Consider the following 9660-nt stretch of genomic DNA (forward strand, 5'->3'; position numbering starts at 1 on the left):
AGAGAGGTGCTTCAGCTTAGACTGATTGTGTGGATTTAACAGATCTAAACAGTTTAGTACTTTTACTTTGGATGAATTACCATCTAAAAAGAACTCCAGGGCTATGGTTACAGTTTTGTTACTGTTTTGTTACAGTTAAAAGAAGGTATTGTGATCGAGGTCAAGAGAAAATTCTAGAACAGCAGGAAATGGCTTTTAGATGAATGACAGTGACACCTTGTGGCCGCTCTTCAGTAAAGACACTTGTACTTGGTCAGATTAATCAGATGTGTTGAGTACTGCAAGGAGTTTTGCTAACTAGCCTGTTAAGGATATAAGACATTTGTTTGACCATATCTTCCTACTGTTTTATCGCAGGTGAAAATGGAAGTAGCTGTACCAGAGGAGCCTCAGAAGAAAATCTTCCGTGCACGCAAAACTATGAAGATGAGCGATCGGCAGCAACTGGAAGCTCTGCACAACACCCTGACAACCACCACCTCCAGCTCCGCCACTTCCTCATCTTCCTCATCGCAACCGCAGACACCACTGGTGAATGGCACCCACACCGAGAAGGAGGAGAAGGAGAAGGAGAAAGAGAAAGTAATGGAGAAGGACTTGAATCATAAAGAGGCCGACTTAATGTCACCTGCCCTGGATTCAGCTCGCTGTTCCCCTTCTCCATCTGTCTCTCGATCCCCCTCTCCACCCAACGCACAGGCTACCTCACCTTCTATGGATTTGGACGACCCCCTTGTGGCCACAGATGAGAAAAAGGAGACAAGCAATAAAAGTTCCTCCTCTTCTCTCTCTGCTTCTCCATCTGGGTTAAACTGTGATCCAGAGGTTAAAGAAGGATTTCTGTGCTTGAGCGAAGAGGATGAAATCCAAGCAGACAGAGATGAAAATAAAGAAAGTAGTGAGGAGAACATGAACGTAGATGCTGAGAAAGAGGACCAAAAAGACGAAGAAGGCACTTCTGAGAATGCAGGAGGTGAGAATGTCTAGAAACTCAACCTGCCTGCAAACTACTGGTCAATCTCTAATTTCGGGGTGGTGAGATCTTTGTCATTCTTGCATTCCCACACAATTTATTTGCGGAGACTGTGAAATGGCACTCCTGTGAATACTTAGAGTAAAATATGAGCTTTCCTATTTTTATTTATTTATTTGGCTTAAATCCTGAGAATAATGAATTACTTTGCAATCTGATTAATGAAAGGGATAGTTTATCAAAAAATGAAAATTGTCACCATTTACTCACTCTCATGTCTTCTGTGCAACACAAATTTTGAGTTATCTGGTTTTTGCACATACAATGAAAATCAAAGTGGTTCACAACAACATTTCACCATGTAAGGACAAAAAAGCTGCAATATTTTTCAATATCTTTTGAAAAGTAAAATCGGTTTGCAACATGTTTGGAACAACATTATACAATTTTCTTTTTTTTTTTTTTTTTTTTTTTTTTGTGTCTCAAATGATAAACAATTTTGAGTTTCCTAGCTAAGTGTTGACATGATGTTTAGCCTTGGAGCTAATATTCGTTATGCTAATAGCTCTGTTTTAATAGTTGAAGGCACTTTAAACCTAAAACCTTTCTCTGCCTCTACTTAACAGCAGACATCAGCTCCCCTGCTGGTACAAAGAGATCATTGTCTGAGGAGAAGGATGAAGATGACGAAGAAATCAAGGCGGAGAGAGATGGAAAACGAGCAAGGCTGGAGGGTGAGGAGTTGGAGGCTCAGCTGGAGCTGAAAATCACAGCCAATGCAGGGAGCCGGCATAAACTGGAGAAGGTTTGTTATTTATTTGCCCAAATCCTAATAACGTCTATAGCATGCAGTCACATACCATGGACAACAACATGCTTTCGTACAAACGAATGGGATACAGAGATGTGTGTTGCAGCACCTCTCTTTCCAGTCTGTCAGTAACACTCTTTACTTTCGATCTTTATGAAGCCTCTTACCATAACCACGAGTTTCATTACGCAACAAACGCAACTCAACTAGGCCTCACCTCCTTTTTTTTGTGTATGCCTTAGGCGGGAATTATTTAAATGAGGAATACTGTGTCTTGTACATTTCCGGAAAAGAACAAGACTACAGTCAAGGTGTTTCAAGAGTTCAGAAACAGTGCTTACTGATGTAGAGAGAAACCAATTGTCATTTTTGGTTGAACTAACCAAAATTCAACCGTTTTGGTTGAGTTTTGTGAGTAATCTGTGGAAAATGATACTCTTAAATAAAGTTCATGATAAACATAAGTCTTCCAAACGAGACTTGGACTGTCCAGACTATCAAACCTAAGACATTTTAATTAGTTTTCTTGTCTCTCTTCCTTTTTAGATGGTACAGCAGTTAGTCGAGGACCGGTTACGGGTGCTGCAGTTGACTGTATTTGACCGAAGCCTAAAAGAGCTGAAAGAGAGAGTGGAGAAGATTGACAATGCAACCAAACAACAGAATGCTTTGCAGCATATTAACACACTACAGGTGAGTTTGGAAGTTTTCACCAGAATCGATATTCGCCAGAATTATATTAGAATAATTGCTATCATGCATCAAATTGAAAACGGTTTGTCTCTCTTTGGATGCTTTTAATGACATTAAACTAGAGAGTGCAATATTCTTTGCTCAATCTGATTATATCATCAATAAAACTGTGTGATTTAACTTTAGGCTAAGATTTCCCGGCTAGCCAAAAAGTTTGGTGCTGCTAATCAGGCCTCAGAGAACTCAAAGAGAACTCAAGAGGTAAGTGTGTGCATCACTGCTAAAATAGATTTAGTGAAATGTTATGGAAAAGTTTGTAGGCAAAGTGTGCTTTTCAATGTAAAGTTTAGTTCACTTAGGGTAAAATGCACTTTGTTTTCCATTAATCAGGTTCATGCTGCCTCTGCTGCTCAGGCCAATACAAGCAACATGACTACACCGCAACGGTAAATACATCTGACATATCAATCTCTATTCATCTTCACAAGTTCATGCTCCTCTTGCTTCATTATAAGATATTTCAATCGTTATTTTTCATTTAGCTTCTAAGTTTAGGGCCTAAGTCTTCCACCACTTTCAGTCCTTCTAAGGGGCCATTCACACAGAATGTGTTTTTGTGTAGAAAAATGCAAGTTGTGGGCAGTGGAATAGGAATAAATGCAATGCCTTATGTAATTTGTTATGCGCAAAAAACACACGAGTACAACGGACAAAGACGTCCATCTTGCGCAAGTTTAGTGCAACACAGTGGAATGCAAAAATGCATTTTGTGTTAATGGCCCCTATTGCGGCAGGGCTTCTGCTAGCCAAGATCTAGAAATTTCACCATCCTTAATCCACATTGGTTGAACAAACTCTCAGTACACTCTTAAAAGGGTATTTTTGCAGTGATTGTGACCATTTTTAGTTCCCCAAAGAAGCTTTCAGTAAACAGTTCTTAAAATAACCATTATTTTTCTTCAGTGTGTTGAACAATCTAAAGAACTCCTTTGTTAATGGGAAGGTCCCATGGATGTTAATGGATCTTCATGGAACCATAAATGCCAGTAAAAAAAAAACCTTATTTCTAAGAGTGTAACTGTCAGAAGAGCTAATTCTCTAGCCGTACTATTGGTCACACACTAATTTGGGAAAAACTGCACATAATAGTGCTGCTGTTTCTAATTCAAATAGCTACAGTAAATAATATTTGAAATGCTTGTCCACCATTTATTTATTGCTATTTTTTTTTTTAATGTTTCCATACCATTTCTGTTCTTTTACAGTACTGTTAAAACCACAGTGGATCCCAAACTGTCCAGTCCACCCACTGGTTCTAGTTCAACTGGTGAGCTTTATAAAATGCTTACAACATTTTATTAATTCTAGTTCTTACATACAGTTAGTAACTATTTCATTAAATATTTGTTTTTCTTCCCTCAGCAATCCCAGCTCAGCCCAAACCTTTGTCCACACCAACTACGCCAGCCTCCTCCGCTCTGGCTGCCCCTGCACCCATTCTACAGATCATCTCCACAACAACAAGCTCTACTCCCTCATCCACCTCTTTGCCTGGCCAGTCTCAGACAGGCACCCTACTACTAAAAACGGGTCCCGGTACAGGGGTCATGACTAACACCCCAGTAACATCAGGGGGTCAGTCAGTGTCTATTCAGCCTCTTTTAATTCAGCTGCCTTTAGCGATGGCAAATGGGCAAAGCGGGGCATTAGTTAATGCTGCCGGTGGTGTTGGTTTAATACCAGTGTCGTCATTATCTACGGTTAGTAGCATCAGTAAGGCAAAGACGACTACACCTGCTACCACCTTCATCCTTCAAAAGCCAGCAGGCAGTGTCGTTTCATCTTCCTCCACGTCGTCAGCTCCGGCGGTGTCATTAGCGAGAGCCGTGTATCCGGGTGGCACAGGGATTGTTAGTTCACCCAGCACAGGGATATCTGTGACAACTGCCCGCACACCTACACAGTGTGCTGCTGTTGTGGGAGTGTCTACAGCGGCCTCTTCTCCAGGAACCACGGGACCTGCAGCGACAGGGTCAGCAGCAGCTGCAGCTGGTCCGCCATCAGCTTCCGCATTGGCCTCAAAGACCGGTATGAGACAATGTCTTTGTTTATTATCTAATATACATTTGAACTATGACTGTTATCAATTCATATTTTTCATAATGTAATCATTTTAATCTCTCATTTTAACAGATAATCAGGCCTCCACACCGAAAACGCCCTCTCAGGTAAGCAAAGTTTAAAATGTCTTTGCAAATACCGCTTTTGTGCAGTAAAATTATGGTACACTAAATTTGACTCCTCTCTCGACAGCCTGGGCGTCCCAAAGGTTCTGTGATAGATCTAACTGAAGATGATGATGATGTTCAGGGTAAAATACATTTGCTCTTTATTCCTCAATCTTAAAGGTGCGGTCACATTAGCAAATTTTTGTGGGCAAAAAAAGGTCCATTGTCTTTTGTCAGTAGTGTAGCGACGTATGAAACACAGCTCACACAAAAGTCACTTTCAAACCAAGCCGCTTCCTGTTTGTCAGCGAGGCAAATTTGCATGACCAACTTAAATATAACTTAAATCTGAGTGGGGAACATTTTCGCTTTCACGCAATTTTGTGGATCCCTACTGAAGTGACTAGATTTCACCTGCAAATTTAGATGAAGAATAGTAATTGTAAATGTTAACCGCACCTTTACTAACTCGCACTGCTTAATTTCCTCATCCTAGTTGAGGTTTTTATCTCTCTTGAGCTTTTTAACCTACCTTTTTAAGTTGCATTTCCTAAAATTTCTCTCTTTTTGTGGATGCTGTGCAGTGACAGGAGTCCAGAAGGCCACTGTTCCCCCCATCACTACCCAGCGTACATCTGGGCCGCCTCCTTTAGTCAGCTCTACCACTAATGCTGGTGAGTGACTCTATTTTGTTTTTCTGTTTTCTTCTTTTTCCCTTTTCTGCTTTTTTTTTTTTTTTTGCCTTGCTATTGCTGCTCTATATTATATAGCTTACTATATCACTTCAGAATATGACTATTTAAATGCATCAATTCAGAGTTGTATACTAATGTTTTAATTAATTAATTTTTTTCTCACCAGGTTCAGGAGTTCGAACTGCACAGCGTTCCTCTGTGGTGAGTGTGTTGCTATAAAAAATATAAAGACAAAACAAAAACCTTTTTCTCTTTATGATTTATATTTTTAATATTTTATAGTGCTGTCAATCGATTAAAACTGCACATTAAATGTGAAATAATTACAATATAAATATATATTAAACACTTTTATTTCCAAATTAATGTAGAAACAACAGAGTATATATTAAATATTTGATCTAGCAGGTAGGAAATATCCAGAATCAAACTTCAGTCTTCACTGCATAATTTATATACAGTATCTCACAGAAGTGAGTACGCCCCTCACATTTTTGTAAATATTTTATTATATCTTTTCATGTGACAACACTGAAGAAATGACACTTTGCTACAATGTAAAGTAGTGAGTTTACAGCTTGTATAACAGTGTACATTTGCTGTCCCCTCAAAATAACTCAACACACAGCCATTAATGTCTAAACCGCTGGCAACAAAAGTGAGTACACCCCTAAGTGAAAATGTCCAAATTGGGCCCAAAGTGTCAATATTTTGTGTGGCCACCATTATTTTAAGTTCACCAGAGCTTCACAGGTTGCCACTGGAGTCCACTCCTCCATGACGACATCACAGAGCTGGTGGATGTTAGAGACCTTGCGCTCCTCCACCTTCCGTTTGAGGATGCCCCACAGATGCTCAATAGGGTTTAGGTCTGGAGACATTCCAGATGTCTTTGGAGGTGTGTTTGGGGTCGTTATCATGTTGGAATACTGCCCTGCAGCCTAGTCTCAGAAGGGAGGGGATCATACGCTGCTCATTCATGGTTCCCTCAATGAACTGTGCCGGCAGCACTCATGTAGCCCCAGACCATGACACTCCCACCACCATGCTTGACTCTAGGCAAGACACACTTGTCTTTGTACTCCTCACCTGGTTGCCGCCACACACACTTGACACCATCTGAACCAAATAAGTTTATCTTGGTCTCATCAGACCACAGGACATGGTTCCAGTAATCCATGTCCTTAGTTTGCTTGTCTTCAGCAAACTGTTTGCAGGCTTTCTTGTGCATCATCTTTAGAAGAGGCTTCCTACTGGGACGACAGCCATGCAGACCAAGCACTGACCCCCCACCCCTTCAACCTCTGCAGCAAGGCTGGCAGCACTCATACATCTATTTCCCACACACATCTGGATATGATGCTGAGCACATGCACTCAACTTCTTTGGTCGACCATGGTGAGGTCTGTTCTGAGTGGAACCTGTCCTGTTAAACCGCTGTATGATCTTGGCCACCAGACTGCAGCTCAGTTTCAGGGTCTTGGCAATCTTCTTATAGCTTACGCCATCTTTATGTAGAGCAACAGTTCTTTTTTTCAGATCCCCAGAGAGTTCTTTGCCATGAGGTACCATGTTGAACTTCCAGTGACCAGTATGAGAGAGTGAGAGCTATAACACCAAATAACACACCTGCTTCCCATTCACACCTGAGACCTTGTAATACTGAGTCACATGACACCAGGGAGAGAAAATGGCTAATTGGGCCCAGTTTGGACATTTTCACTTTGGGGTGTACTCACTTTTGTGGCCAGTGTTTTAGACATTAATGGCTGTGTGTTGAGCTATTTTGAGGGGACAGCAATACCACACGTTAATTTTGACATCACTTTTTTTTTTTTTCTTATAATAATCTTTCTTACATTCCCTCTTTGTTCTCTCTCAGGATTCTCCATCTCTTTCCCGTCCAAGCTCTTCTTCCTCCACCTCTCTTCCTCCACTACCACTGGCACCATCGCCACCGGCACGTCTCCCACCCGAGGCTGCCCACACGTCACCACCGCAGCAGCCCCAGCTCAAACTGGCCCGTGTGCAGAGCCAAAACGGGATCGTTCTCTCTTGGTGTGTTGCGGAAACAGACCGCAACTGCGCCGCTGTAGATACCTATCACCTGTACGCCTATCACCAGGACAACCAGGGGACAGCATCTGGTGCTTCAGCTCAGTCACTGTGGAAGAAGATCGGGGAGGTGAAGGCACTGCCACTGCCCATGGCGTGCACCTTGACCCAGTTTGTGTCAGGGTCGACATATTATTTTGCCGTGAGGGCGAAAGATGTGTATGGTCGCTTCGGTCCTTTCTGTGAACCACAGTGCACTGACGTCATTAATCCAGCATCCTCTGCATCATCCTAAAATAATTCCAAATGGATGGTACAAAAGGATGTGGCCTAGGCCGAAGGAAGTATGATGGGAGATTTGTAATTTGTTACAAAATTGTTAACTATGCGCAGACCACTGGTTTAGTCTTGCCCTTCGTGTTAGGAATTGTAGGGAATTCAAATAGGTTGTTTAATGCAAATGGAAAAACAAATACTCATCACTGCATACAGACACACTTACACTATTTGTTTCTTTATTTTACAATGAGGAGGGAACTATCAAACTTGCATTGTGCTTAAATTTGTATTTTCCTTGTGCAGAATGTTCAGAGTTAAGTATTGTTTTCAGAATTCTTTTTCTCTCTCTTTTTTTTTTTTTTAAGGTGACCTTTTTTTAATAAAATAATATTCAATACATTGCACAGATGTTCCAATATAGGTCCCGGTCATTAGCTACAGGACAGGAAAGCAGAGGTGTTAAAGGTTTTCTAATGTTTTTTGTCTGGTACCCAGACACTCCAAAATGACACTCAATAAAAGTATTGATATATTTAAAAAGGTATCTCTTTATTATTTGTCAAAACTACAGTGTGAATTATTGAATGACATATATAAGTACTGTTACAAATATTTCAAACTGTTCAACTATATGTAGCATGGAGAGCCATGGAGGAAGCATTTATTGAGCAAGTACTTAATTACTTTGCGACTGTCAAAGTATGTTCTATATAGTATTAATGTGTGTAGTATGAATGTAATCTGGACATACTATTGTCATGTTGCCATTGACATGTGACCTGTTGTCATTTCACTGCCATTCACAACTCCTCTCCCATGGCCTCATGGGATAGTAAAGTACCCACTAGATGAATACTGTGAATTCAGACATTATAGTTATACTCTTTCACATACTGTTTTGTAGTGTACTGGATAGAAGTATGTGATTTCAGAAGCAGCCAGTGTTGCCAGTTACTGTTGAGCACATAAAGGTCAGCATACATTTAGCAAACCCAGAAAATAAGATTAATTGGAGGTATTTGTTTGGCACTCTGAATAGATTAACAAAGGGACCAAAATTTGATGAAACCTGGTCTACTACCATAGCAATGATTTTTCGTATTCTGAAAAAATAACAATAGGAATATTAGAAAATTGGAAATGTGCAGTCAGCTTCCTCATCTCAGAAAACTTTTAAGAGCAGCTTCATATCATTTACTGTTACAGAGCAGAATGAATTCACAAAACTCATTCCAGCTTCAAAATTTCTGCTTGTGCGCTTGATGGTCTGTTTCTGTCTAAGCGGGAGGTTCAAAGATTCACTGTGGAACAGACTTCATTCTATTAGTCAAAAGTCTATATATTTTTAATAACCACCTCAAAAATATTAAAAATGCTGCAGAATATTCTCTTTATGATGCAGGAAAGTTAGTTCATCTCTTCATAACCTTACAACTTGCTTATTGTAATGTGCTATTGGCTGGATGTCAGGCTGTCTCCAAGAACACAGTACAGTTAGTCCAGTTCAACCAGATCCAAAAAAGATCAGGATGCACATTTATAGAACTCATCGGTGCATTTAATTTACCAACAAATATTCAATTAAAATGTTTTATTTGAAAAAAAAAAAGTTAGGATATTTAAGTAGCTCTTATAGCTCTTATAAACATACACCAGAAAAAAACATTACTGGTGTGCATCTTGAGACAAAACATTGGCACTGACTTGTTTTAAGAAATGTCATTGCGAGTTGCTTTTAGTTAAAACAGCTCAAACATGCATTTTAGTCTAGGACTAGCTTAAGGCTTGTCTGTGAAACCTTGTTTGATCAACGTGTTTCGGCCTGACAGCCTTATACAGGATGCACATCCATTATTCACAAGCATTCTTTAATCTATTAGCAATCAGTGGATCGTCACAAAACGGCTCATTAACCAGTGGGAGTGG

At 40.3% G+C, this 9660-nt stretch overlaps 1 protein-coding gene across 12 annotated transcripts in view; it reads left to right on the plus strand.

Annotated features, from left to right (window-relative positions):
- The window catches only part of LOC125272010 (activating transcription factor 7 interacting protein), a 44199-nt gene extending 35925 nt beyond the window's left edge, over positions 1-8274 (plus strand). For 11 of the 12 annotated variants that reach the window (XM_048196513.1, XM_048196518.1, XM_048196516.1 and 8 more), the window contains 12 exons: positions 358-973; positions 1600-1778; positions 2331-2477; positions 2664-2738; positions 2868-2923; positions 3743-3804; positions 3900-4565; positions 4671-4705; positions 4791-4848; positions 5290-5379; positions 5567-5601; positions 7283-8274. In XM_048196513.1, coding sequence (XP_048052470.1) covers positions 358-973; positions 1600-1778; positions 2331-2477; positions 2664-2738; positions 2868-2923; positions 3743-3804; positions 3900-4565; positions 4671-4705; positions 4791-4848; positions 5290-5379; positions 5567-5601; positions 7283-7750 — 2487 coding nt within the window. In that variant the 3' untranslated portion in view covers positions 7751-8274. The remainder of the gene's footprint in view (positions 1-357; positions 974-1599; positions 1779-2330; positions 2478-2663; positions 2739-2867; positions 2924-3742; positions 3805-3899; positions 4566-4670; positions 4706-4790; positions 4849-5289; positions 5380-5566; positions 5602-7282) is intronic. The other variant, XM_048196517.1, reaches the window with a different exon arrangement.
- The last annotated feature ends 1386 nt before the right edge of the window (positions 8275-9660 follow it).

The sequence above is a fragment of the Megalobrama amblycephala genome, linkage group LG7 (genome assembly GCF_018812025.1).
Source record: "Megalobrama amblycephala isolate DHTTF-2021 linkage group LG7, ASM1881202v1, whole genome shotgun sequence".
Lineage (NCBI taxonomy): Eukaryota > Metazoa > Chordata > Actinopteri > Cypriniformes > Xenocyprididae > Megalobrama > Megalobrama amblycephala.